Source organism: Myodes glareolus, chromosome 9 (assembly GCF_982192425.1).
Source record: "Myodes glareolus chromosome 9, mMyoGla1.1, whole genome shotgun sequence".
NCBI lineage: Eukaryota > Metazoa > Chordata > Mammalia > Rodentia > Cricetidae > Myodes > Myodes glareolus.
In genome coordinates, this window is record NC_142034.1 from 13,106,198 (window position 1) to 13,133,269 (window position 27,072).

Consider the following 27,072-nt stretch of genomic DNA (forward strand, 5'->3'; position numbering starts at 1 on the left):
ACACATTATTAATAATTGTACATAATTGTTACCGCCCCCAACAGTCAAGTTTCATCGGGTCATTCATTGACCACCAGGCCTTGAGGCATTGTCTAACTTTTACAGTTAAGATGTTGAAAAGGTAGGCATCGTGGCACATGCCAGTAATCTCAGCCCTTGCGAAGCTGAGGCAAGAGGACTGCAAGCTCAAGACTAGCCTGAGCTACATAGCATGACATCGTCTTTAAAGCATGCCATTTCCAGTCAGGCAGAGTGAATCGTGCTTGTAGCCACAGCTACTGGAGCACGCTGAGGCTGGGGGATGGCATGAGCCTAGGTATTACAAGCCAGTGATGAAAGCCTGGGACCCCCACTGCTTGGGAGGCTGAGACAGGAGGATCTTCAGTTTTAGGCCTGTCTCGGTTTAGCTAGTGACATCATGGTTTTTAAAAAAGCTAGCAAGACAAACAAACAACAAAATAGGGTCAGGGGGCTGGATGGCTTGGCAATTAAGGGCACTGACTGTTCTGCCAGAGAACCCCAGTTCAACTCCCGCCACCCACGTGGCAGCTCATAACCACCTGTAATTCCAGTTTCAGGGGATCTATCACCCATGGCAAAACACCAGTCCACGTAAAATATAAACAAACAAAAATGGGATCAGGAGTTCAAACTTAGGTTTGAGGCCAGCCCGAACTACCTATGTGAGACCTTGTTGGGGGGGAGGGGTGTGAGAGGTGCTAATTGTTCCTACAAACTTGCCAGCTATTATTCTGTGGTAGCCTGGCAGGACTGCAGGGGCCTTAATAACGCACTATGCATCAATACACCTGCTCCCCACTTAGCCTACACAGGATGTTAACAGCGCTAGATGACTGAGTCCCCAAATTGGTTGGGGGGGGGAGATCATAGAGCAAGGGAAGGGTTTTTATTAAAATTTATAACTGGCGACTCCTCCCAGTGGCGACCCTCCAGGCACACTCCCAAAGTAGGTTGTCTCGAGTTTCTAACATCAGAAAGACATTCTCTAAACTACAAGCAAGCAACAGACGGGTTGGTGAAATCTGCAGGGAAATGCAGAGAACACAGCCTTTGCGGCGGAGCAGTTCCCCAATTTTCCCCTAGAGGTGTGAGATGGAGTCCAGGAAACCAACTTTGCGCCCCCTCTGGCTCTGAACTGTCCCTAATCCTCAGACGCATGTTGTCCTCAGGAGAAACTCATAACTCGAGCTTCCCGGGCAGCATCCGTTTAGTTCATAGTGACCTTGGAGTCAGGGAGCTTGGAGGTGTTGGGATCCCGAGGGGGAGAGGGGTAAGGTAGCCTTGCACCTGTGCCGGTGTCACCTCCCGCCTAGGCGGGTGCACGCGCACGGAGCAGAGGGGATGCTGACTCAGCCATGCTTTTCCCTTCCCTTTCGCGCTGCGCGGATGCTGGCTGCTGCGCCTGCAGCCTAGGCGGGGGCAAGGCAATGCACCCGCAGCAGTCGAGCGGCAGGCTCTTTGGGGCCCACTGCGGCACTCCCTCCCCATGCCCGGAAGGGGAACTGGCGGGGCGCGCGAGTTGACGAAATTTTGGGGGGAAGTGGTGGCTGGAGGAGGAACTCGGGAGCCCGCGCGTGCTCTGCTCACACCCAAACTGGAAGGAACCTGTTCAGTCCGGGACCAGCGATGCGCGGGACCAGCCCCGACGCGCGCCTCCCCTGCCCCCCCATCCTCCTCACTGGCTCCCCAGATCCTCAGGGCGCGGGCGGACCCGGGAACTGCGCTCGGAGAGGGGGTGCTGGGGCGCACTCGATCGCCCCGAGCTCGATCGCGCTCCCGCTTTCACGGCAGCCAAGTGCCGGGTTCCGATCGGGCCGGGAATCACACGGGCACGCGCGGATGAGGGGATGAGGGCGTCGGGCCAAGGACCCCAGAGGCGTCGGCGGGGATGGGCGACTCGCGATGGCAACGCGGTTACCTTCCGTGACCCCCAGCCCCGGCAGCCGGCAGGCGGGGCGCGTGCCTTGCGCGGCCCCGATCCACGTGGGCCCGCGCGCGCGCACCAGGCCGGCCCCCTCCTTGCAGGCGCTCGGCGCTCCCAGCACATGGTCGGCGGCGGCGCGCCCCCGAGGCCGGCGGAGACCGGCTGCAGCCGGTATAGGATAAGAGATAGGCAGAGAGACGCGGGGCCGGGGCTCGGGCGGCGGCACGCACTGCCCGGGAGGAGGCGACCGGGTTGGGGGGCGGGGGGAGGGTGTGGCCCGGGTGGCCGAGGCTGGCGTGGGTTGGGGGCCAGGGTGCTCCAGGCTCCCCGGCCAGAGCCAACTTGATAGAGACTCGGGCCCACGCCCTAAGGGGTTAAACCTTTTCTCATGTTGCGGAGCGGTTTATAAGAAGGCTCGGGAGGCCCAGCCTCCGCCTTATTGGGAGCCTTTTGGGGTTTATTCTCTTCCCTTCTAACTTGGTGAGTTGGTTTTTTTTTATTATTTTACATGCTTAAAAGTTTGATTGTGGGGGTATGGATTTTTTTGGGGTTTTTTTGTTTTGTTTTAAATATATGTCTTGGGGCCTTTTTTTAGGGCGGGGAGGAGGAGGAAAGCGCTTAACATTTTAACATTTTGAAGAGGTGAATCCGAAAAATATTCTGACAGTTGGGAGTGCGGGGGGCCACCGGCATGACGCGCTCTCGGGCAGTTGTGGGCAGCTGAGAGTTGAATGTCCATGACCCTAAACAGATGGGTTCTGGGAAATACCTTAAAGGGTGGCCTGGGCTTTGATCGTCCCCAAACCGGGGTGAAAGTACCTAGGCTGTGAAGTGAAGAGAGTCCGGCAACCGTCTCAGACCGTCTGTGGATTTTCCACTTGAAGTTGCTTGCGCGTCACCAGAGCGAAATGTCAAAGAGAGGTACCTTCCTTCCCTAGGCTCGCGCGCGCGCACAGGCGGCCACTGAGGCAGCGCGAGGGAAAGAGGGACTCCGGGTCTCCATCCCCTATTACCCCACTCCCCAGGGCGGTCCTAGGGGGAGACAGATTTCGCCTCAGAGCGTAGGTCCCACACCTTGATGGTCTGCACTGTCACCCACTGCCAGCCGGTCCCGCGTAACTTCCAAGGTTCGCGGGGCTACCAGCTGCAGCGAAGTGTCTGAGCTGAGCGGCTCCAGGCGGGGAGGGAAAAAAACGATTTTGCAGAGGAAATAGGTTAATTTCCTTCTGGGTTGTTTTCATTCCCTGCACCTCAGCAGACAAGTGATAGAAGTTTGTTAGGTGGCGTGTAAAATGTCATCAAACACGAGGGTGGGGGGAGGGTCGTAGAAAAAGCTCTCGGGGTTCCAACTGGGGAAACGCAATTACAACTTGTTAACCTGGAAGCTGGTTCTGTTTGCACAGTAGACACTGTGCCAGCTCCTTTTGCGGAAGAAGGTTTTTACCTTTGGATTGAGATTTCAGCCTCCGTGATCTGACTGTTTTTGAAAAACCGTACTGATGAGTGTCTAACTGCAAGAAACTACCAGATCCTAGGAGATCTCCCCGTGTACCAGCGCTATTATGTGGCCTTGGGGGGTTGGGGTTGGGGACGCCATCGAAACACCTTTTCTGGCAATTAAGGGAAGGGCGTCTAAGATAGAAACTGACAGTACGTAAATAAACAATGCAGCCAAGTGGAAAAATGGTCTTAATGAGTACCACTAGCCCTGAGTTTCCCTTCTGTGGTTTCCAGAAACAGGACTTTTCCTCAGTGGAACTCCTGGGGAAGACACTTAAATTAGGGGCTTGGGTTTCAACTCAATGGTCTTGCAAAACGGATGAATTGGTTGTAGCCAGTGATTCATACAACGTGGCTGAGGCAGCTTACCAGGTTAGAGTTGTTTTTTTTTTTTTTTAAATAGAGACTTCAAACGAACTTCCCCCACTCATAGACTGGTCTGGACAGCTGGGACTAGAGACAACTTGTCGGAAGCCATATCCTCCAGGCTACACCTTGAAGGAGATTCCCAGTGCTTTGGTTCTGCTGACGTCAGCAGCCATCTTACTGCCTTCCTAGTCAGTCTTTTGAACTTCGACCGGAACTGACCCTAGGCTAACCCCAGAGGCTGTATGATAATCCAGTATTTGCCTTCATGCCAAATCCTTACAACAGCGTATTAAAGTACAGTGAAAGTCCCAGGTAACATGTATCTCCAAGTCTTGTGGGATATCCATTTATTTAGGGTGTGCCTCCTCCACTCACCCCCTTCTGTGAGACAGAGTAGCCCCGAACTGGCCTGTGAAGCTCACTGTGTAAGTGAGCCTGGCTTCAAACTCATAGCTCACTTCCTGCCACGGCTTCCTGAGTGCAGCGTCTTTAGGTCTCTGAGCAAAGAATCTCGTTCCATTTTGTTTCATTTGGCTGGTTTTATTTTACATTCTCTCCTTTTTCCTTCTTGAAGGAGACAATGCGGGAACCAAAAGCTACTAGGAAATGTATCATGGGACACTGGGGGTCTTGGGAAGAAGCCAGTCAGAAAATACCAGAGACTGCTTTCACAGATGAAACTGAGCCATCAAGAGGTTTCTGCCAGGGAGCAAACTATTACCTGAGGGCTTCCAGAAGAGAAACCCGCTGGCCTCCCTGTAGTTGGTAACTCAGAACCAGTCCGGGTCAAAGGCCATCTTTGAAATTGCCTCTCCTTAGGAGAAAAGATCTGGCCTCAGACTCTAATTAAGTTCAGAATTCACATGTTGTGATCCCTGAAAATCAAGAAATGAGGTAGTTGCCCAGGACCGTCAGGTTGCTTAAGCAACCTTGCCAGTTAGATCCCCACAAGGCCCTTCTGGCCAGGTACCAACCGATAAACCAAAGGGGCAGGCCATCTGCATTCTGTTACTTAAAGAGGCTCTTGAGTGGTCGGGTTGAAGACTTAGGCTTCAGTCGCTCTGTGCTCAGTGTGACAGTCTGTGGAGCTAGACAGCCTGCTGAATAAATGGCAGAGGAGGAGAAGAGCTGAAGAAACTGCTTATTCAGGAACCAGACACTTCCTCATCTTACATGTGCATTGCTTTGGGGGTGTCCCAAGACTCTTACTGTGCTTAGTAAACTTTGACGGGGCCTGTTTTTGTTTCTGTTGGGTTTTAATGGTTTTTGCTTTGTTTTTCGGGGGGCTGTTTATTTTTTGTGGGGGGAGGAGAAGGTCGACAGTACCGTAGCCCAGACTGAACTTTAATTTTTTTTGAGACAGTGTCTTGCTGTGTAACCAAGCCGGTAATCCTCCTGCCTCAGTCTTCTTCTGAGTGGACCACAATACCCAGTTTTTTTTTGTAAACTTTTAGCAAGCATATGTGATACACAAAATGTTACACAGGCAGCCGGTCTGAGAAGAGGAGCTGATTGCCTGCCTTGTGCAATCCCTGCCCCCTCCCCCATTGGTGTTGAAAGAGGGGCTCATTTCAACTCAAACCAGCCCAAACTTGCCACATAGCCACAGGTAACCTTAAATTCCTGATACTCATGCCTCTGCCTCCCCGCATGTTAGGTAGCATGCTACCATGGCTGAGATTTTATGTTCAGTCTTAGGTGATTGCACACCGGTCTCATCTCCCAGTAAGGCTTCCACTCTGTTATCAGGGCTACATTGTGGTCTTAGCTCACATATAGTAGTAGGACATAGGATGCTCCAGACTCGTAAAGGAATAAACTTCGGAGTTAGTTTGGTGAGGTCATCTTACCTTTATGATAATCCCAGAAACAAGGAAGCAAGTTTTGTTCCCCTTAAACCTGGATTCCTTGGGCATGGTTGGTCTATGGTTTTAATTCCAGCACATGAAAGGCTGAGACAGGAAGCTGGCTGGGGCTATATCATAGATGCAAGTGAAAGTTATATTTGGTTGTAACCAGAACAGAGAGGCATAGACAAAAAGCAGGATTTAAAAGCCACAAGTAAAGGCTGGGCGGTGGTGGTGCATGCCTTGCCTTTAATCCCAGCTTTCGGGAGGCAGAGGCAGGCTGGTCTACAAGAGCTAGTTCCAGGACAGGCTTCGAAGCTAAATAAATAAAAGCACAATCGCCCAGCAGGGCTCAGAAAATAAACAGAAGCCAAAAGTTGACTGCCTTCTGGCAGCTGCCATAGTTCAAATCTGATGTCCAGCTGCTTTACGCCCACTCAGGCAAGACCCTTCCAGGGTTCGCGCTTTTCCTCTTAGCTCAGTTTCCTCGGGCCACCCACTAGGTTCAGCCTGAAAAGTCAGCTGATGAACAGATTTGAATGCTAAAGTCAGACAGTGTCGGTTGGGTGAGGCCGGGGCGACTCCAGTCACTGCTGGCTTTGGTGGAGCACGCTTTTAATCCCAGCACTTAGGAGGCAGAGGCAAGCAGACTGATATGAGTTCAAGGCCAGCCAGATCTCTGTCCACATCAAGTTCTAGGACAGTCAGGGCTACGTAGAGATACACCATCTTAATAAACAACAACCAAGAGATTCCCCAGTTGCTTTTCCTTTGCCTGAAGAGTGTGGAGGAGGTGGGAATTGACTAGCTCAAATCGCACAGTTGCGTGGCTAAGCAGTTGAAGACCTCTGTATATGGAGATCAAGGACACTTTGGGGATGGTGAGGTGGTTGAGTGGGCAAAACTGACAACCTAAAAAAGAACCTAGCTGGTGGAAGGAGAGAGTCAACTCCCACAAGCTGGTCTCTGACCTCCACATGTGAGCTATGGCATGAATACACCCCACTCCTCCCAAACATACCTTTAAATAAATAATATTTTTAAAAATTTGAAGAGTGCTTTGTCAGACTGAGGATGTAGCTTAGGTGCTAGACTGCTTGTCTGACATGGACGAAGCCTTGGGTCCCTGGTATCACATAAGCCAAGGGTCATGGCTGATGCCTACAATCCCAGCACTTAGGAAGTCTTGGAGGACCAGAAAGGTCAGAAGTTCAAGGTTATCCATAGCAGTTAAGAGGCCAGCCTGAGCTAAGTGAGACCGTCAAAACAAAGGTGCTTTGACAAAAATGCCTTCCTCGCAATGGACATGGAAAGCACTTCCCTCCCTGGCCTTTAGTCTGCTGCTCTGTCTGTTGACTTGGACAATCTGATTCTGGACTGTTTGGGCCAAAACCCTTTACCTCCCTGGACCTGTTTCCCTGTTTTGCCAATGAGGAAGAGAACAAGCTGACTTTGGGCTCCCTTGCAGCCTCAACCTCCTGTAATTCTAATTCCGTTCGAAGGCTGTAGGTTGGTCCTCACATCACCCAGCTTTTTCAAGAGTAGTGTGAGCAGCTGCAAGCCGAACTCTGAGGTTGTCTGGACACAGCCTTCTGGTGATGGGGACCTTCAGTTCAGCTCAAACTACATTTGCGGTGAAGGTGTGCACCTTTAATCCCAGCACTCGGGAGGCAGAGGCAGGAGGATCTCTGTGAATTCAAGGTCACCCTGGTCTACAGAGTGAGTTCCAGGACCAAACAGTCAGAGCTACACAGTGAGAACCCCTCCCCCCCGCATCTCAAAAAATAGAAAGAAATAAAAACTAGATGTGAGTTGATAGTCGAGACATAAAAAATCAGATTTTGTGCCCTTATCTTCTAATTGAGCAGATAAATAAGACAAAGGCATGAAAGGAGATAATTCCCCGTTAAGTGGTCCTCCCCCATGAAGACCAGACCACCTTAGCTGAGTTTGCCAGAGGAGGCCTGATGGGATGATGGAAAAGGAGGACCAGAATGAGCAGGACTGTGGAGGGTACCACGGCAGCCGTAGAGACTGCGCATGCAGCTTGAAGAAATGACGACTAAAAGCAAGGTAGCAGGAAAGAGCAAGAGCCACCAGAAGCCTTATTTGACCGTAGCAAGTGAGTCAAGTTTCAGAATCAGAAGGGGAAAGACTACTGAGAGAGGCTCACAGAAAGCGAGGCTCCTTAGTAGGCTTTATCCTTCAGAAAGAGCAAAGCGATTGGCAAGCGCGCACACACACGCACACACACACGCACACACACACATACACACACACCTAGCAACGCAATGTTAGCCTGGAGGAACCTGTGGACTTCACAAGGAGACGGTCCAGGAGATGGATTAGATGACAGCCAAGGCCCCGACAGCTGCAGGTTTACCACCACTGTGACTCCCCCAGGGACAACCGCTGTCCCAAAGCCAACACTAGCAAGTCTTGATGGCTGTGTGCGGTCTTCTGCCCCAGCTGCCCGCCTTCGGGGTGACTTTGAAAGGCCGATGAAGGAGGACTGTTGGAGAAACTTCTGCTGGCGACTCCTATCATAGATCGAATACTTTCCGTGTCCCGGACACTAATAGCTGCCCTGAAGCTGCCCAGACTACAATCTGGAGCTCTTTCCCAGCCCTTACTGCCTTTTTATTCATCCTCAGGCACGGTGGGCAGCGTGCAAAGACCTTTGCTGCAGTGAGCCTGGGCCTCCTAACACGGCCCATGTCCTGTTTCCCTCAGCCAAAGACTTAACAGAATTTGAGAACATGAGGATATAGCTCCTTCAAATACCAGACTACCACGGGGGAAATATCAATAGGCTGAATGAGAATAAGCTGGGTTAGCTATGTCGCTGTTTAAGATTTGTGAGCCAGGCCAATGAGATGTTTGCTTTCCATTGTGCCAAGCCTGACCGGTTGCCTTTCCGTCCCCAGGACCCACACGGTGGGAGGAGAGAACTGAGTTCTGAATGTTGTTCTCCGACTTCCACACGCATGCTTAGTGCAGTGCTTCTCAGGCTGTGACCTCTGACCTCTACAAGTTGTCCCCTGACTTCCACATGCATGCGTAGGCACATGGGCACACACACATAGGTACAGAATTAATTTTGTGAGATAGGGTTTCTCTGTGTAACAGTCGGGCTGTCCTGGAACTAGCTTTTGTAGACCAGGCTGGCCTCGAACTCACAGAGATCCACCTGCTTCTGCCTCCCAAGTGCTGGGATTGAAGGCGTGCGCCACCCACCACCATCCAACCACACAATTTTTAAATTTACAAAAACCTCACAAGCTCGCTGCATACATTCAAACTTTTGGTTTTGTTTTTTGTTTTTTCAGTACCCTAGTACATATAAAATGCCAGCCACTTGGGAAGCTGAGGCAGGAGAATCCCAAGTTTAAGGCCTGCCTGAACAGCTTATCAAGAATCTGTGTCAAGATTTAAAAAAAAAAAAAAAGTCAGGGCAGGGGCGGCACCTGTAGCTCAGTGATCTATTCCCTACCTAACTTGTGCAAGGCGCTGTATTCCATGCTCCGTACTGAAAAAGGAAAGGAAAGAAACACGTTGGCCTTAAGCCTTGGTGAAAAATCTGAAAACTTCACCAGTGTGAAATGAGACAATCCTAATCCTCTATTGTTGTTTGTTTGGGAGGGTGGTTTGTTTTGTTTCGAGGACAGGGTCTCCTGTAGCTCAGACTAGCCTTGACCTTGTTAGGTGTGTGCCCAGGCGAGAGTGCTCATTGTCTTAACCACTGAGCCATCTTTCCAGCACCTCCTTATTGTCAATATGAGCTCTGAAACTATGGTTTAATTTATCAGTGGGCAACACTACCTTTTAGTCGGACTAAAACTATGTAACTAAGGCTGCTTCTTAATATGTATAGTTTAATCTTATCACTCCATTGGCTCTAGAATCCCCAGGAGACACACTTCTGGACTTGTCTGTGAAGGATTAGGCTAATTGACTAGGAAGCTCCTCCTTAAATTGGGCGGGGTCCTCTCTTGAAGCGGTATAAAAGGGAGCGCTGGTTGAGCCTAGAGAGCCATTGCTTTCTGAGTCTTGACTCTGGATGACCTACTCTCCAGCCCCTGATTTCCCCACCTTTGATGGATTGCATCCTTAGACTGTGAGCCCAAAGAAACCCACTCTTCCTTAAATTGCCTCTATCAGGGTATTTTTGTCTCCACAATAACTTGACCCGTCTCCCTCCAGTGTTAGTGTTTTTAGCTGTGTTAAGACTCAGGACTGCATACTCCGTTGTTTGAAGAGAAAGTCGTAACGAGATCAGAAGTTGACACGCTAAGGGCCGCACAGGTCTGGAATGCCTCATTTAGCCGATGTTAAGTGTTTGTCATGCGTTCTAAAATTAATTGGCTCCTGGTGATTGACTTTGAGGAACAGAATCTGAATTCAGAAAATGCTTAGGTTTTCACGGTCAGAGAGTTGCCTTTTGTCCAGGAAAATACATCTACGTGGGACAATGAACAGTAATCTGGATGCTGTTTGCTAAGGGGGAATTGGGAGCTAGAAGGGTTGGCTGGGTGACTTGAATGGTCAGTGCTACCAAGGAGAAATGTATAGGAAGTCACAAGCCACAAGGGCTTGATTCGTGGAAGGTGTGGCCAGTCCCCTCAATGTTTGCTTCCTCTTTCTTTCCCTTCCTTTCTTCTTTCTTTCTTTTCTTATTTTTTTTTTTGTTTATTTTGTTTTTTTAAAACAGGGGTTTTTTTGTGTAGCCCTAGCTCCCCATCTGTAAACCAGGCTGGTCTCAAACTAAAGAGATCCACCTGCCTCTGCCTCCTGAGTGCTGGGTGTGTGCCACCATGCCTGGCTCCAGTTCATTTTCTTCATCTGATTTATATTATTGGATATCAGCACCGATGCTTGGTCTGGTGGGCATTCTGTGCCTTTCAAAGGGCCTTCAAATAATCTCTGGTTCCTTGTCTCTGTTTATTGTTTCTCCCTTTTAATTATGACAGGTCCTATTTTCAAATTCTTTCTGGGCCCCATGTATAATTCAAAGATAGATATAAAATTGCATAATACTACACTAACTCTGCATGGTTTAAATATTTAGTAAATAGTTCTTACCGGTGATGTTTACTAAAGATGATTAGAATCAGATGAGTGTGGTGGCATGGATCTTTAATCCCAGCATTTGGAAGGTGGAGGCAAGATGATCAGAAGCGGTCATCGGTCATCCTTGCGTCATGAGTTCAAATTCAAGGCCAGCTTGGTCTGAGTGAGACTCTGCCTCACAGAAGAGAGAAAGATGAAGAGGAGGAGAGAGGAGAATGATCAACCCTCCAGGCTGGTCTGAATTCTTTTTCTCGTGTTTTAATTTCAGATCAAGAATGACCCAAAAGAACTCAAAGCTTTGTTCCAGAGCCAATGTGTATACCCAAGTGCCTGATGGAGGATGGGGCTGGGCAATAGCTATTGCTTTTTTCTTCGTTGAAGTCTTTACCTATGGCATCATCAAGTCATTTGGTGTCTTCTTTAATGACTTAATGGACAGTTTCGATGAATCCAACAGCAAGATCTCATGGATAATATCGATATGTGTGTTTGTGTTAACATTTACAGGTGAGTACATGGATACTGTTGGGCTAGCTTTACCCAAAATAATTACACGGAAACTGTATTCATTTAAACACTGTCTGGCCCATTATATCTAGCCTCTTCTTGGCTAACTCTCACATCTTAATTAACCCATTTCTAATAATCTGTATGTCACCACATGACTGTGGCTTACTGGGATGAGTCTAACCTACATCCGTCTCAGAAAGGAGGGTCATAGCGTCTGCCTGACTCTGCTTTCTTCCTCCCAGAATTCTGTTCTGTCTACTCCACCCACCTAAGGGCTGGCCTATCAAAAAGCCTAGGCAGCTTCTTTATTTAACCAATGAAAGTAACACATAGACAGAAGACCCTCCTATATCAGGATATGTGTGTTTTTTCCGGGCAGTGGTAGAGCACGCCTTTAACCCCAGCACTCAGGAGGCAGAGGCAGGCGGATCTCTGTGAGTTCAAGGTCAGCCTGGTCTACAAGAGCTAGTTCCAGGACAGGCTCCAAAGCTACAGAGAAACCCTGTCTTGAAAAACCAAAAAGACAAACAAAAATAAAAATAAAAAAGAAAAGATATATGTGTTTGGGTTAACGTTTACACACTAGTATATCTGTCAGCACAAGCTTAGCCTTCTCACCCAGCCCTTTTAATCTGCCCGCCTACTTGACAACAGTCAGTGTATCTGTGATGCAGTCTCTCATATGTCCTGTTGGACTCTCCAGTCTTGATTAAGGAATGCAGTTTTCAGAGGGTTGGGGACCAGCAAGAATTAGGTCCCAAATGTAATGTCTTTAGTCTAACACACACATTAGATAGGTATAGTCTGCAGCTTGGGAAGGCGTTCGTTGGGGAATATAAGACCCTAAGTTCAATTCCCAGCACCACACGGAAAGAAAAGGAAGTAAGATATCTATAATGTGTATGGTACGAGTAGACTGCAGAACACTTTGAAGACAGTGGTAAACCCCAGTTCTCCAAGGACGTAGTTACTGGCTAAGGAAGCAACATCCAAAAGTCCCTAGGCACTGGCTTCATCAGCCCATGCTCTGAAAATGGAGCCATACGGAAGATTAGCATGGCTCCTGAGCAAGACTAACGTGCAAAACCATGAAGCGCCTCATTCTTTTAAATGATTAAGGGTGTTCTGCCTGCATGATCTGAGTACCAGGGCGTGCCTTGGACAAAAGGAGTCTAGAAGAGGATAGAGGATCCCCTGGAACTGGAGTTATGGACAGTTTTGATTCACCATGTCGGTGCTGGGAATTGAACCTGTGAACCTGGGAATTGAGCCCTGTGGAAGGGCAGTCAGTGCTCTTACTTGATGAGCTACTTCTCTAGCCCCTCTCTGTTTTTAAAAAGAAACTCATTTGGGGCTGGAGAGGTGGCTCAGAGGTTAAGAGAACTGGCTGCTCTTCAGGGGTCCTGAGTTCAATTCCCAGCAACTACATGGCGGCTCACAACTATCTATAATGGAATCGGATGCCCTCTTCTGGTGTAAAGTTGTAAATGCAGATAGAGCACTCAGACATAAGATAAATAAATACATCTTTTAAAAAAAACATTCATCTGTAGATAGAGCGGCGGGCTGTGTTCCCGCCTGGCTCCCAGCTAGCTTACCCCCGAAATAATTACACAGAAACTGTATTCTTTTAAACACTGCCTGGCCCATTATCTGTAGCCTCTTATTGGCTAACTCTTACATATTGATCTAACCCATTTCTAATAATCTGTGTAGCACCACGAGGTGGTGGCTTACCAGGAGGATTCTAACCTGCAGCTGTCTTGGAGAGGAGAGTCATGGCAACTGCCTCATTGCCTTCTTCCCAGCATTCTGTTCTGTCTATTCCACCCACCTATATTCTGACCTATCAGGCCAAGGCAGTTTCTTTATTAACCAATGAAAGTAACACAATAGACAGATGACCCTCCTCCATCACTCATCTACATAGTAAGGCTCTGGGCTCATAGTGACTTCCTGAGGAAACAGAGTAGAAACATTTCATGGTGGACACAGGAAGAAGAGAGATGGGGGGAAGGGTAAGGGCTAGGCCATCAGCCCTCTGTCTTAGGGTTCTCACTCACAGACTCAGCCAGCCAGGCTGAAAATGTTACACAGCTGTTGACCAGTACGAGGTCTGCCACAGTTAACACAACCAGAAGTCTTCCTTGCTTCATTAGCCTACCCTAAGCACGCTGTAAGAGGTGTTGACATGCTGTTACCTTGTATTGGATTGTAAGGATCTGGAGATGTAAGTACATGGAGGACGTGCTTAGGTTATGTGCAGATACTATGTCGGCATAAGAAACCTGAACACCCGTGGATTTGAGTCTCCCTACAGAAGAGGGAGTCCCAGAGACATTCCCCATAAGATTACAATTTTGGGGTTTTCTTTTTCTTTATTTTTATGGCACTAGAAACTAAACCTCATGCATGCTAGGCAAGCATTCCACCCCTAAGCTATACCCCCACTCGTAAAATTACAACTACTGTCCTGGGGACACGGAGTCCCATCACCTGACTCCCCAAAACCTGATCCGTCACAGCATAATCCTCCCAAATCCAACAGCATGAAGCCAGATGGGGGTGAGGGCTGGTGCCACTCTTACACACGCGGTGTCGCTTGGATGGGCCTGACTTGCGTGTGCATGCTGACATCTGATGCCCATCCGTCTGTGAGAGCCAACACCAAGGCTTTCCTGAGAGGACAGCATGCTGAGGTCGCCTCAGGAAGCCGCCAGGCTGCCCTTTGCGCTTCCCTGACTCAACACCACTGCCGCGCAGTGTCGCCTGTGAGGTTACTGCTGAGGTTAGACCCACTCTCTGAATACAGTTCATTTTAGTCATGTAACCTCCTAAAAGGATGCTCTCTCTCCTGTCGGTTTGCTTCTGAGAGAGGATTTCACTATGTAGAAGTGGTTGTATCAGCATCTGCCAACATAAGCTTGCAGGTGCTAGAGGCCAAGGTGATATGAGTTTGATCTCTGAGACCCATGTGGTAGAAGCAGCGAAACTGCTCCCGAAAGTTGTCCTCCAGCTACCACCGGTGCTCCCACAGACAACGTACAACACATGGTGCTCCCATATACTACACACATACATGCATACACTCATACAGTTTTAGGAGTTAAAAACTGTATGTTTACACTCTGAATACTAACAGTGCAGAATTCCTTCCTTTCCCTTCCCATCCCTCTGTCTAGTGTGTGCCTCTTTGACGCAACTCTCAGTGGTTCACATAGCTTACTGTCCCTCCTGCCAGCGTTAAATAGCACGTAAGTAGGAAAGAATTTGCTAGATTTCATTGTCCCAGGGGATAGAGTGTATAGAAGTCAAGCAAACTGAGATTCCTCAGTGTTCTGCCGTCGTCTTCTAAGTGAACATGTCTGAGAACTGGCCTTATCTCTGCCCTGTGTCAGTCAAATGAAACTAAGACTTCGACCACAGATGGGATTCTTTTTAAAAGAATCCGAAGCAGGGATGATAGAAAATAAAGACAATTAGAGTGGTCCCAAGGAAAGCCAGTATATGCTGGAGAACCAAAGAAATGCATATGTAACTTTGTCTTTCACATGGCAAGCCAAGACAGTTCACCTGAACACGTCTTTTGTATAGCTCCCCTCATAAACGCTTTCATCTAAGCCTTTGCTCATGCTGGGCAAGCACTCTACCCCTGAGCTCTACCCCAGCCCCTTGTTTTCCTCTTGTGAATTTGTTGTTAAGGCACTGGAGGATTGAACCTAGGACCTGGCTGCTGCTAGCAGCTGCTCTGCCCGCGAGAGCTGCATCCCCAACCAAGGGTGGCCTTGAACTTGCAATCCTCCTGTCTCAGCTTAAGTAACTGAGATTGCATTCTCGTACCAGGGCCCGGCTCTTTGTTTTAAATCGGAGCGAATGCTGAAATGACCTCTGGCCTGACCTGTGGCTGTTGCAGGAAACACACTAGGTTCTTACATCACCCCTTCAAGTCCACAGCAAAGCCAGCCCCGAAGCCCACGTTCACAGGTCCCTTTCTGTCCCTTTTCCCCTCCGCAGCGCCCCTTTCCACGGTCTTGAGTAACCGCTTTGGACATCGGCTGGTGGTGATGGCAGGAGGGCTGCTCATCAGCACGGGAATGGTTGCTGCCGCCTTCTCCCAAAAGGTCTACCACATGTACATCTTCATCGGGGTCATCTCGGGTGAGTGTCTCTCTCCGTGGCTGGGAACCCAAATTGTATTTCTTCTTTCCCCCCCTTTTTTTTTCTTTCAAGTTAATTATGTCTGAGATCAGTGATTTTTGAGCCAGGTGATATGGGTCCCGGGTAAAAATACATTCTCAAGTTCCAAGCACCCAGAGCTTTGTAAGGGGAAAACAGTACACTGGACTCAGTGTTGGTGGTGTCTAAGAAGGCACTGACAGTAGCTGATATATACGTGTGTGTGTATGCCTAGTTTGCAAATTTTAAACTTTGTATGGAGCCCTGCACACATCAAAAGCCTAAACTGGCCAGACAGGATGACACTTGCTTATAATCTCAGCACTTGAGGGTGAGGTGCAGACAGGGAGAGCGTGAACGTGGGGCCAGCCTGAGCTACAGATCTCAAAAGAATAAAGGAAAGAGACATTTATTTCAAATACAAATATTACATAAAAACTACTATGATAATTGATTCTACTGTGAATTGTATAAATTTGGGGAGCTCTGGAGAACAGTTCTCAGTTCTTTTTTGTTTGTTTGTTTTTGAGTTAGGATTTCTCTGTTGCTTTGGAGCCTATCCTGGAACTAGCTCTTATAGACCAGGCTGACCTCAAACTCACAGAGATCCACCTGCCTCTGCCTTCCAAGTGCTGGGATTTAAGGCGTGCTCTACCACCGCCTGGCCAGTTCTTAGTTCTTATATCTTAGTATCTCTAAATGACTGTTGCAGTATTTCTTTGTTTATTTATTTTTGAGGCAACCTCCTGTATCCCAGGCTGGCCTCCAAGTGACTGTGCAGTAGCCAAAGGTAACCTTGAACTCCTGACGTTCCTGAGCACTGGGGTTACAGGTGTGCATTAATTACTATGCCCACTTCTCTGGGTACTGGGGACTGAACCCAGGGCTTTGTGCGTGCTAGGCAAGTACTCAGCCAACTGAGCTACACCCACCGCCCTTCAGGGCTGAGATGAAATCCATTTTCTTGGCTGTCGTTTTCTGCAGGCTGAATGGGTTGGCTCCCGGAACTCGTACAAAGCTCTCCTGTACGCTAGCCAGCCCTCCAGGTTCAGATGAAGTATGGTCCTCACTGGCCCTTTTGATTGTTGCCCACAGGTTTGGGGTACTGCTTTAGCTTCCTCCCAACTGTCACCATCCTGTCACAGTACTTTGACAAGAGGCGTTCAGTGGTCACTGCCGTGGCGTCCACAGGAGAGTGCTTTGCCGTGTTTGCTTTTGCACCAGGTAGGTGAGTTACAGTGACTCATTACCGAGGGACCAGGTAAGCCACTCTGGGGCTATTGCTGTGCAAAGTTCCGACCCAACCGACCCGACTGTGTGGGTGACTCTCACTCTGCATCAGGAGATGTCACTTGTGCCCTTCAGCTGTTAGGATCTCCTCCTCCTCCTCCTCTTCCTCCTCCCCTATTTTAGGAATTCACACCGTGTTAATCTTAGTCCGCGTTTTACATAAACGGGCACATAATCAGTGGTAAGGCTTTCTTGAAACACGAAAAGATAATCCCTAAGTTATTTAGTAATTTGGACTGTTTGTATTGTTATCCTTCCCTTTCCAAAAGAGCTACATTCGGTGTAGATTTAAATCATGCCGACAAAAATTAGTTTTCTTGTGTGACTGCGAATAATCTCACAGCCAACGCTTTATCCCTGGTTTATCTCCCCGCAACTTACTACAGGAAACACAAGAAAAGTGCTATAGTGGAAAGACAACCTTCTACACCCAGATTCCTTTCTTTCCCTCCTTCCTTCCCCAGTTCCCTGCCTGCCCTGTCCTTGCTGAGGATCAAATTCCGGACCTTTAGCAGGCTAGGCGAGCGGTGGACCACTGAGCTGCTGCATCCTGACCCAATGCTCGCTTTCTTTCTTTCTTTCTTTCTTTTTTTCCTTTCTTTCTTTCTTTTCTTTTCTTTTCTTTTTCTTTTTTTTTTTTTTTTTTTTTGGTTTTTGAGACAGGGTTTCTCTGTAGTTTTGGAGCCTGTCCTGGAACTAGCTCTTGTAGACCAGGCTGGCCTCGAACTCACAGAGATCGCCTGCCTCTGCCTCCGAGTGCTGGGATTAAAGGCGTGCGCCACCACCGCCCGGCCTCCCAATGCTCTTTCTTGAATGCATCGGGTGGGCTGTGAGATTGCAAACAGGAGTGATTAGGAGCGGAATATTATCATATCTGAAACTTTTCAGGTGATCCACACCTGAAATATATATGGTTCACACATATCTTTATATATATAGACATACATATATAATATATACACATACAGACAGAGAAATCATGTTAATTGTTGAACTTAGGTGAAGGATAAGCATTTGGGTGCCATTCTCTCCCTTTGACAAGAGACGAAATCAGTGGCCTGCAAGTGCCCGAGGGTGGAAAAGCACATTATTCAGTAGTACTGGGCGTTACTCCTGGCATCTGGTTCATCCTTAAGAAATGTTCCATGAGGACCTGGACAGATGGCTTGGTGGTTAAGAGCACTCACTGCTCTTCCAGAAGACCCAGGTTCAATTCCCAGCACCCACAAACCCTCATGGTGGCTCACAACCACCTGTAACTCCATTCCTGGGGGATCTGGTGTCCTCTTCCAGCCTCTGAGGGCACTGCATGCATGCAGTACACATTCCGGCAGACAGTCTCACACACAGAAAATACAAATAAAATCTCAAAAAAGGGGTTTTGTTTGTTTGTTTGTTTTTTCAGTTTCACTGTGTTGATGGAGATGCATGTCCTTCTTGACCATCTCCCTCTCAGCCTCAGCTGCTTCTGGTCAGCAGCCTCCACCCTGCCCTGGGTTCACAGTGAGAGAGGCAAACACCATGTGGCTAAGGACATGATCAGGGAGAAACTGGAGCATTGTGTTCTTAAATGCTAGGATAAGAGAGAAAGTCTGTCTTTTGAGTTAGGGTCCGCAGTGGAGGTCTGCAGGCATCTGTAGAAAGGGGTGGACAGCCCCCAGGAAAGAGTGAGGAAGCCCAGGGTGTCAGGACAGCCGTGCTTAGGAGTTTGGTATCCAAAAAAAGGACATCCAAAAAGAAATGTTGGCATTTTTTTTCCTTTTTCTTTTTGAGACTGGGCTTCTCTGTGTAGCTTTGGAGCCTGTCGTGGAACTTGATCTGTAGACCAGGCTGGCCTTGAACTCACAGAGATCTGCCCTGCCCCTGCCTCTTGAGTGCTGGCATTAAAGGTGTGCACTACCACCAGCTAGGAAATGTCACGCTTTTGAGTTAGAACTTGAAAAGCAGGCAAGCTTCACGGTGAGGGTCTTGGCAACTGCCTCTTATTTTATTTTTTATTTCCTTCATTGCTACAAAGATGGAGAGAGAGCACAGGATGTATAGTGATACAGTTCAGAGTCAGATAAATCGTGTTTACTAAAGGTCAGCTAGAAATTTAAAAAAAAAATACTGTACTATTTTTGTGGTACCTGAGGGGCAGCACCCAGGGCCCCCTGCATGTGAGTGCCTACCACTAAGAGAATATCCTCAGCCCTGGGGACACGTTAAGCTTTGGGGACTGTGCGTGTGTGTGTGTGTGTGTGTGTGTGTGTGTGTACTACTCAATTCTGCTGTCTCAGCACAGAGCATCCACTAGGTGAACGTGCAAACATGGTTCGATTCCAGCCCAGTTTTATTAACTAAAACAGACAGTGGCTGAGATTTGACCTGTGGGCTATTGTTTGCTGAGCCCTAATGTGGATTGCAGGCATAGCCTCCGTAGGCCTCCGCCTGAAAATCCCGAAGCTTTGAAAAACTAGGCTGACAGTTTTTATAACATGATAATAATGAGTGTGCACATTTTCTTACTTTCACAAAATGCACCAGAACTCAGAATAAAGGGTAATCTACAGAGCTGGGGCCATATCCCTATGCAGTGCAAGCGTAAGACCCTAAGTGTGGATTCCCTGCAGCTGTATGGTGGCACATGCCTGTGTTCCCAGCAACGGGGACATAGAGACTGAGGGATCCCTGGAATCAACTGGTCTTGCCGAATTCCAGATTCAATAAGAGAGTCTGTCTCCAAGAGTAAAGAGGCAAGGATTATAGCTCAGTGGTAGAAAAGCCTTAAACTTAATCCCTATCACTGTATTAAAAAAAAAAAAAAGACAGCAATCAAGAAAGACAGCTAGCAACCCAGCACTGGCCTCTGACCTCCACATTGCAAGCACATGCTTGTCACTCACCCCACCCAAACTATAGTCTAGAATGTCTGCACTCACCCTACCTTTGAGCAAAATTTGTTATTAAATTTTTATCCATATTTCTTCCGGGAATTGCTTGCCGGATCTGGAGTCTGTTACTGACCTTGGCTTTTCCTTTCTTTTGCTTCTGTTTCTTCAAAGCCATCACAGCTCTGAAGGAGCACATTGGCTGGCGATACAGCCTCCTCTTTGTGGGCCTGCTGCAGCTGAACATCGTGGTCTGCGGCGCCTTGCTGAGACCAATCATCATCAAAGGACCAGGGCCACCGAAAACAATCGCTCACGAACCCCGGAGAGAAGTGCAATATATGCTTGAAAACGAGAAAACGAGAACCTCAATAGACTCCATCGACTCAGGAGTGGAACTAACTACCTCACCAAAAAACGTGCCTAGTCAAGCTCCCACGGAGCAGGAAGCCAGGGCCGAACAGCAGCAGACCCTGGTGGCTGTCCCCAAGCACAACCAGAAGAAAGCCCCACTGTTAGACTTTTCCATTTTGAAAGAGAAAAGCTTCATCTGTTATGCGCTGTTTGGCCTCTTCGCCACGCTGGGCTTCTTTGCCCCTTCGCTGTACATCATTCCTTTGGGTATTAGTCTAGGCATTGACCGCGACCGCGCCGCGTTTCTGCTATCTACAATGGCCATTGCTGAGGTGTTCGGACGGATCGGGGCCGGGTTTGTCCTCAACCGAGAGCCCATCCGGAAGATCTACATTGAGCTCATCTGCGTCATTTTACTGACCGTGTCTCTTTTCGCCTTCACGTTTGCCACTGAATTCTGGGGTCTCATGTTGTGTAGCGTGTTTTTTGGCATCATGGTTGGGACCATAGGAGGGACCCACATCCCACTGTTGGCCGAGGATGATGTCGTTGGCATTGAGAAGATGTCCTCTGCAGCTGGGGTCTATGTCTTCATCCAGAGCATTTCAGGGCTGGCAGGACCACCCTTGGCAGGTAATGAAATTGCCTTTTCCTTCTTTACTTGTGGGTGTGCATGTGCCAGGGTATGCCTGTGCCATAGTGTCCATGTGGAAGTCAGAGGACAACTTGGGGGCAGTCGGTCCTCTTCCACCATGTGGGTCCAGGAATTTAGCTCAGGTTGTCAGACTTGGCAGCAAGCACCTTTACCCACTGAGCCATCGTGATGGCCCCTGCCAGGTACATTAAGAACACAGAATGCAAGCCTGTCTACTTTAATCTTCCTAGTTGTCTGGCTTGCTTCATGGAACCGATTGTAAAGTCTACTTCCATTTTTTAAACTTGAGTTGAATTTTAGTTTTCCCGGATTAGAGCTTACAATAGTTAACCTTCTTGGTTTTAAAAAGAAAGAAACTAAAAAGCCTTAAAATTTAAGGCAGTGGTCATTTTTGTTTTATGCGTGTTGGTGTTACCTGAATACATGTATGTGTACCGTGTACATACAGTGCCTATGGAGGCAGAAGAGGGCACTCTGTGCCCTGGGACTGAAGTTACAGACAGTCACAAGCTACCATGTATATGCTGGGGATTGAATCCAGGTCCTCTGGAAGAGCAGCCAGTGCTCTGACTCTCTGAGCCATCTCTCTGGCCTCCTAAATAATACCTTTCTTAAGAGGAGAAAAAGAGCTGAGCATGGTGGTGGACACCTATAATTCCAGTACTCGGGAAGCTGAAGCAAGACAGTCATAAGCTTCAGGCCAAGCTGGGCTACATAGTGAGTTCCAGGTCCCCTGGGTTGTACAGAGAGACCTTGCCTGGAAAAATGTGAGAATGACTCACAGTGGTCCTGTCCTTCCATTAACCCAAAAGTCAGATGGCAATAAGGTTATAAACTGCAAGATTTCCTTAGACAAGGCACAATGACAGACAACACGTGAGCGGCTTGGACTTGCAGACACAGGTTCTGATCTTGACTGAAGTCACTGGTTCGCAGTATGACCACTGCTGTGACTCTGAGGCCAGGCTGAACAACATAGTGAATTTCAGGGCAGTTTGGGCTACTTGTGAGACCTTGCTCGACAAACAAACAAACAAACAAACAAATAAATAATAAAATAACAAGATGGTATAGGAGATCAAGCTAATGAGATGAAGAAGTTTCCGGATTGGATAGAAGCTCAGGTGAGAGGATACGTGTAGCAGTGATGTCACTAACAGTGCCAACGCTTTCTTCTAGGCCTACTGGTTGACCAGAGCAAGATCTACAGCAGGGCCTTCTACTCCTGCGCAGCAGGCATGGCCGCAGCTGCTGTGTGCCTCGCCCTGGTTAGACCCTGTAAAAAGGGTCTGTGCCAGCATCCTCATTCAGGGGACAGCCAGCCAGACAGTCATCACAGGAAGGCGTTACAGGACATTCCAGAAGACTTTCTCGAAATGGATCTTGGGAAATGCGAGCACAGGGTTCATGTGAAAATGGATCCAGTGTGACACATTCTCATGGCACAGCTTCTATGTTGCCTGGGAAAAGAGCCCATGGGGCATGCGCCGACCACTGGACCCCACCTTCCAAACTCCAGAAAGGGAATGCATGTGTAAGCAGCAGTACCACCATGTTTCCCTTTCCCAAGTCCCTTTTGCTTGCTCTTTAAGCCAAAACCAAAACAACCAAACACTTCCATACAGGAATCCAGCCCTATTCAGTAGCAATACACAGATACGTGGAAGTTCGCTGGTTCACATCCCCACACCAAAATGATGCCATGAATTGGCAAACTGGTGTTTAACATATTCATGTGTGTAAACTACTATTTTATAAAGCGACATCCAGCCCAAGTCATGGAAATGAATTGGCCATTCTAAAAAGAAAAAAAATCTTGAATCATTAAATACGTTGCTAATTTTCAGAAATACAGATAAATTATTTTTTAAACAATTTGAAAAATTCTACTAAAGTTTAAATTGACAAACTATGACTTCTGAGTTTTCTAAATACTGCATGGAAAGAAGGCAATGCTTAAAAACTAAGCATTTGATTAATATGCAAAAAATTAAAAACACATAACAACTTGAATTTCAAAGATTACTACTTCTCTTTATGGCCAGCCACTACCACAAGTATTTCAATAGAAATGTTAAATTGCATTCATGTTTCCTATTGTTTTTCATAATTCAAGAAATAAGTGACTGTAGTGTCTTTAATTTAAATCAATATTTATTATTAAGTTATTCTAGGTTGAGTAGAATGATCAAAAGAAGGGCCGGTAAGATGGCTCAGTGGGTGAAGGTGTTTGCAGCCAAGATTTAGGACCTGAATTCAATCCACATGGTAGAAAGAGAGTACCAACTTCAAGTCGTCCTCTGACCCCCACACACATGCTATGACATACATGCACCCACACATATATACACACAAAAAATTTTAAAACATAAAAAAATCTAATAATCAAAATGAATAAAAGTTTTTTTTTTTTTTTCCTTTTGGTTTTACGAGACAGGGTTTCTGGAACTCGCTTTGTGGACCAGGCTGGTCTTGAACTCACAGAGATCCGCCTACCTCTGCCTCCCGAGTGCTGGGACTAAAGGCGTGTGCCACCACCGCCTGGCTTACAGGATTTTTTTTTTAACCACCCTTCTGTAGCTCTTTAGATGCTTCAGAGAGCTTTTCTTGTCTGGTGACATTAATCTCCTGACAGCCCAAGCTGTAGTGATTCTTCAGCATTATGAAAGGCAGCGTGTGCTATTTAAGGGCAGGGGGAGCTAATGGATGGCAAATCGCCTCCATTTTTAAATGATCACCTAAGAATACTTGAGAATCTTCTTTGGTCAGAATTATAGTTCAATGAATTGTTAGAACATTTCCAGTGATTTTCGTTGTCGTTGTTCAATCTTTAACTGTTGAAGCATTTCTTGGTTTCATCTGAAGTCGGAGAAATGTTTCCGTGAGTTCCAAGTTGCAATTTACATCTTCCATAGAACTTGATTGTCCTACGTTGCCATGGGTACCAGGTACCCGGTCACTGCTGTTGGCAAGGTCCACATGTGTGTATCGTGTTCTGCATTCTAGCAGTTCTCTGTAAAGGGGGCAGGGCGAGGAGGAGAGGGGGCTGCCTCCTTGCCTGGTTGACTGCATCTCCCCGACTGGGTGGCCGGTGCTCGCTGCTCAAGTATTTCCTCATCTTTACTGTTCAAGACAACTCAGGGGGAACATAGAACAAGCCTAGTTGGGTTACAGGTACACACAAGCTTGAATCTTTCTCTGCACTAAGATGAAAGTGGCGTAGTTCGTCACCACTGGCTACCTTTTATACAGCATCCTAGCAGCCATAGAAATAGGACAATCTGTAAAACTTTGGGGAGGGTGAGTGACTTGACAAAGTGTCCAAAAAAACGCGGATGCACCTTAAACAAGGTGGATGTAGCAAAGTTCTGTGGGGCCGCCCCGAGAAGCGCGTCAGCCTTGTGGGCAGTTTCGCAGACGTCCGTGACTTCAGCACTTTACGACCTATTTTGTACTACGAATGTTCGATACGATTTAATATTTATAACTGATTTCTGAGGGATCTACTCTAAGTTTATTCTGTTTACTGCATGAGACAAGAAAATGGATGCCAACTTCAGTATGTCAGCAATCAGGGGTGTAAATGTTGGAAAGGGAAAAAAAGAAAAACACAGGATCGCTGGTCTGTTCTGTATGAGTCACATTCCGGTACTTCTAGATTTACAATAAATTAATGGCTTTTTATTTAAAGAGTCTGATGCTCTTCTGTATTGAGTGCTTTTTAATGATTTCAGAAACTGCAAAATCTTTGAGCTACTCCAGGACACACAGGACTCTCAAGGCATGGGTAATGCAATCTTCCTTTTTTTTCCCTTTCATCCATAGTAAAGACACAGAAAAATGCCCAGAAACTTTTTAAAACATAATTTCCTTAATTCTTTAAGAATTTCATACAAAATATTTTTAAATTTATTTTTATTTTATGTTCATTGGGTGTTTTTCCTGCATGTATGTCTGTGTGATGGTGTCAGATCCCCTGGAACTGGCGTTACAGACAGGTGTGAGCTGCCATGTGGGTGCTGGGATTTGAACCTGGATCTTTTGGAAGAATAGTCAATGTTCTTAACTGCCAAGCCAACTCTCCAGCCCCCATACAGTGTATTTTTGAGCATGGTCAACCCTCATTCCTCTTCCTAACTCCTCCCAAATTCACCTCACCTCCCTCCCACCCCTACTTTGTATTGTTGGTTTGCTTGTTTGTTTTATAACCCATGGAGTCCAGTTTGTGTAGTTTGGGTCTGAAGCAAGATGGACCTACCAGAGTCCACACCATTAAAGAAAACAGAACTCTCCCTTCCCGAGAAGCTGTCAATAGCTCCTTAGCTTAGGTGGGGGCTCATGAGCCCCTCCCCATCTGTGCTGGAATGCTGTCTGGCTCGATCTTGTGTAGGCAACCACAGCCGCTGTTTGTTCACAAACAAACACCGTGCACGTGCGGGGGAGGGGGGGCATAGTGTCAGAAGATAGTGGTTTTGCTCTGGTTCTCCTTGACTTCTGGTTCTTAACAATCTTTTCACCTCCTCTTCCAAGATAGTCCCTGAGCCTTCGTGGGGTGGTGGCGGACAGATTTGTCCCTTAGCACTCCACTGACACATACTCTCTGCATAACACGAAAGCTCACTAAGGCTTCACTCACTGAGACCGGTTCACAGGCCGACCACAAACTCTGCATTCAGTCCTGTCTCAGCCTCCACGTACGCTATGCACAGCGGACCTTTTTTGTCTTTTTTTCCTTTCCCCCGGTGTGTTTTTTGAGATGGGATCTCTCTCCACAGCCCTGGCTGTCCTGGAACTCTTGCTCTGTGGACCAGACTGACCTCAAACTCACCGAGATCTACCTGGCTCTGGCCCTGCAGTGCTGGGATTAAAGGTGTGTGTAAGAGGTTGCTTGTTTGTTTCCCGGCCTCCCAAAAGCTAAGACTCGAAATAACCACACAGAAACTATATTATTTAAAATATTGCTTGGCCCATTAGCTCTAAGCTCTTATTGGCTAACTCTTATATCTTAATTTAGCCCATTTCTAGTAATCTTTGTATCACCACATGGCTGTGGCTTACCGAGTAAAATTCTAGCGTCTGTCTCCGGTCGGGCTACATGGCTTCTCTCTGACTCCGCCCTTTTTCTCCCATTCAGTTTAGCTTTCCCAATCTATCTAAGTTCTGCCCTGCTATAGGTCCAAAGCAGTTTCTTTATTCATTAATGGTAATCACAGCATACAGAGGGGACTCCCACATCCACCTCCCCTTTTCTGTTAAAATAAAAAGGAAGGTTTTAACTTTAACATAGTAAAATTACATATAACAAAACAGGTATCGAGCAAGAATTACAGTCACAATTTGTTTATCTACTTATCTTTTATCATGACTAAGGAAAACTATAACTATAAACTCCTCAACTCCATCAAAGACTCCAGAAGGATATGATATTACCTAAGTAAACAGGAAGTGCATTGTAAGCAACTTCCAAAACTCTAGAAATGACAGAAGCATCTCACTGCCTGGACAGTCACCCAGAGTTCTGTGCCATTGGGGCATCCATCTTCAGCCTACAGGCCCATAGTATCTGGCAGAGTTTTCCATGAAGCAGGAAATTTTAAAAAGTTCCGCCAGTATTGGCAGTTGGTCAGTCACTTTCTTCTGTGGCCTGCAGAATGTCTGACAGTCTCTTTCATGAAGCAGGAACCCTGAAGGACCTTCTCACCTTTAGGCAAGTTCAGCAGTCATTTCTCTGTGGATCCTGCATGTTCAGTTCACACAGCATAGCATCAAGCAGTCTAGGCAGGAGCAGTTTCTTGCCCCAAATGGCTAACCAACTCCATAAGGAGCCTCTTCGATGCCCATCTTCCTCTTGAAGTAATTGGAGCTGCTGCTGGAGACAGTCTCCAAAACTTTACCCGCTAAGCCACAGCCACATGGCGATACACAAATTATTAGAAATGGGTTCAATTAAGATATAAGAGTTAGCCAAGGGGCTGGAGAGATGGCTCAGAGGTTAAGAGCACTGACTGCTCTTCCAGAGGACCTGAGTTCAATTCCCAGCAACCACATGGTGCCTCACAACCATCTGTAATGAGATCTGGTACATGCAGGCATACACGGAAGGAATGTTGTATACATAATAAATAAATAAATAAACAAATCTTAAACAAACAAGCAAACAAACCCTTAAAAAAAAGAGTTAGCCAATAAGAACCTCGAGCTAATGGGCCAAGCAGTGATTTAAATAATATGGTTTCTGTGTGATTATTTCAGGGCTGAGCAGCTGGGAACCAACAAGGGACCTTCCTCCAACAGGTGTGCACTACAATGATGAACTTGACCGTTTATCTTCTGCTGACTCTTTCCTATAAGTTATTTTGAAATGCTTTAAAAAATAATTCAAAGGAAAAGGAAGAATTCAACAACGGACAACAGGACAGATGAAAATTAAATAGCCTAATCACGCTGGAAAGAAACATTCTCAATTAAAGAATGAAACACAATTTA

At 47.2% G+C, this 27,072-nt stretch overlaps 2 protein-coding genes and 1 pseudogene across 8 annotated transcripts in view; 2 read left to right on the forward strand and 1 right to left on the reverse strand.

Annotated features, from left to right (window-relative positions):
• Positions 1 to 27,072, reverse strand: part of Arsg (arylsulfatase G) — a 137,424-nt gene that overhangs the window by 100,361 nt on the left and 9,991 nt on the right. The window contains exon 2 of one of the 3 annotated variants that reach the window (XM_048446093.3): positions 10,744 to 10,902. The exons of 1 other annotated variant lie outside the window; for it this stretch is intronic. The gene's annotated coding sequence lies outside the window, so the exon portion shown is untranslated. Of the gene's footprint in view, positions 1 to 1,939; positions 2,051 to 10,743; positions 10,903 to 27,072 lie in introns of those variants that run through there. One more of the 3 variants, XM_085695990.2, reaches the window with a different exon arrangement.
• Positions 1,854 to 24,276, forward strand: Slc16a6 (solute carrier family 16 member 6). 5 transcript variants are annotated; one of them, XM_048446087.3, is made up of 7 exons: positions 2,215 to 2,425; positions 3,849 to 4,126; positions 11,000 to 11,238; positions 15,256 to 15,399; positions 16,513 to 16,641; positions 19,752 to 20,564; positions 21,766 to 24,276. In XM_048446087.3, the coding sequence occupies exons 2-7, from the start codon at positions 4,080 to 4,082 to the stop codon at positions 22,014 to 22,016; spliced, it is 1,623 nt and encodes a 540-aa protein (XP_048302044.1). In that variant the 5' UTR covers positions 2,215 to 2,425; positions 3,849 to 4,079; the 3' UTR covers positions 22,017 to 24,276. The 5 variants fall into 5 exon arrangements, with proteins under 5 accessions (XP_085552115.1, XP_048302044.1, XP_048302046.1 ...); XM_048446088.3 differs by lacking the exon at positions 2,215 to 2,425 and adding an exon at positions 2,476 to 2,866; XM_085695989.2 differs by lacking the exons at positions 2,215 to 2,425; positions 3,849 to 4,126 and adding an exon at positions 1,854 to 2,116.
• LOC148120766 (U6 spliceosomal RNA) lies at positions 12,249 to 12,349 on the forward strand (annotated as a pseudogene).

Bases quoted from the DNA above. Each gene is read 5' to 3' on its own strand.
- Slc16a6 (XM_085695989.2), top strand. From the start codon at position 1,869: ATGAGGGCGTCGGGCCAAGGACCCCAGAGGCGTCGGCGGGGATGGGCG. The intron at 11,239-15,255 runs GTGAGTACATGG...TCCCCTCCGCAG, and splicing joins GTTTGTGTTAACATTTACAG to CGCCCCTTTCCACGGTCTTG. The intron at 16,642-19,751 runs GTAGGTGAGTTA...GTTTCTTCAAAG, and splicing joins CGTGTTTGCTTTTGCACCAG to CCATCACAGCTCTGAAGGAG.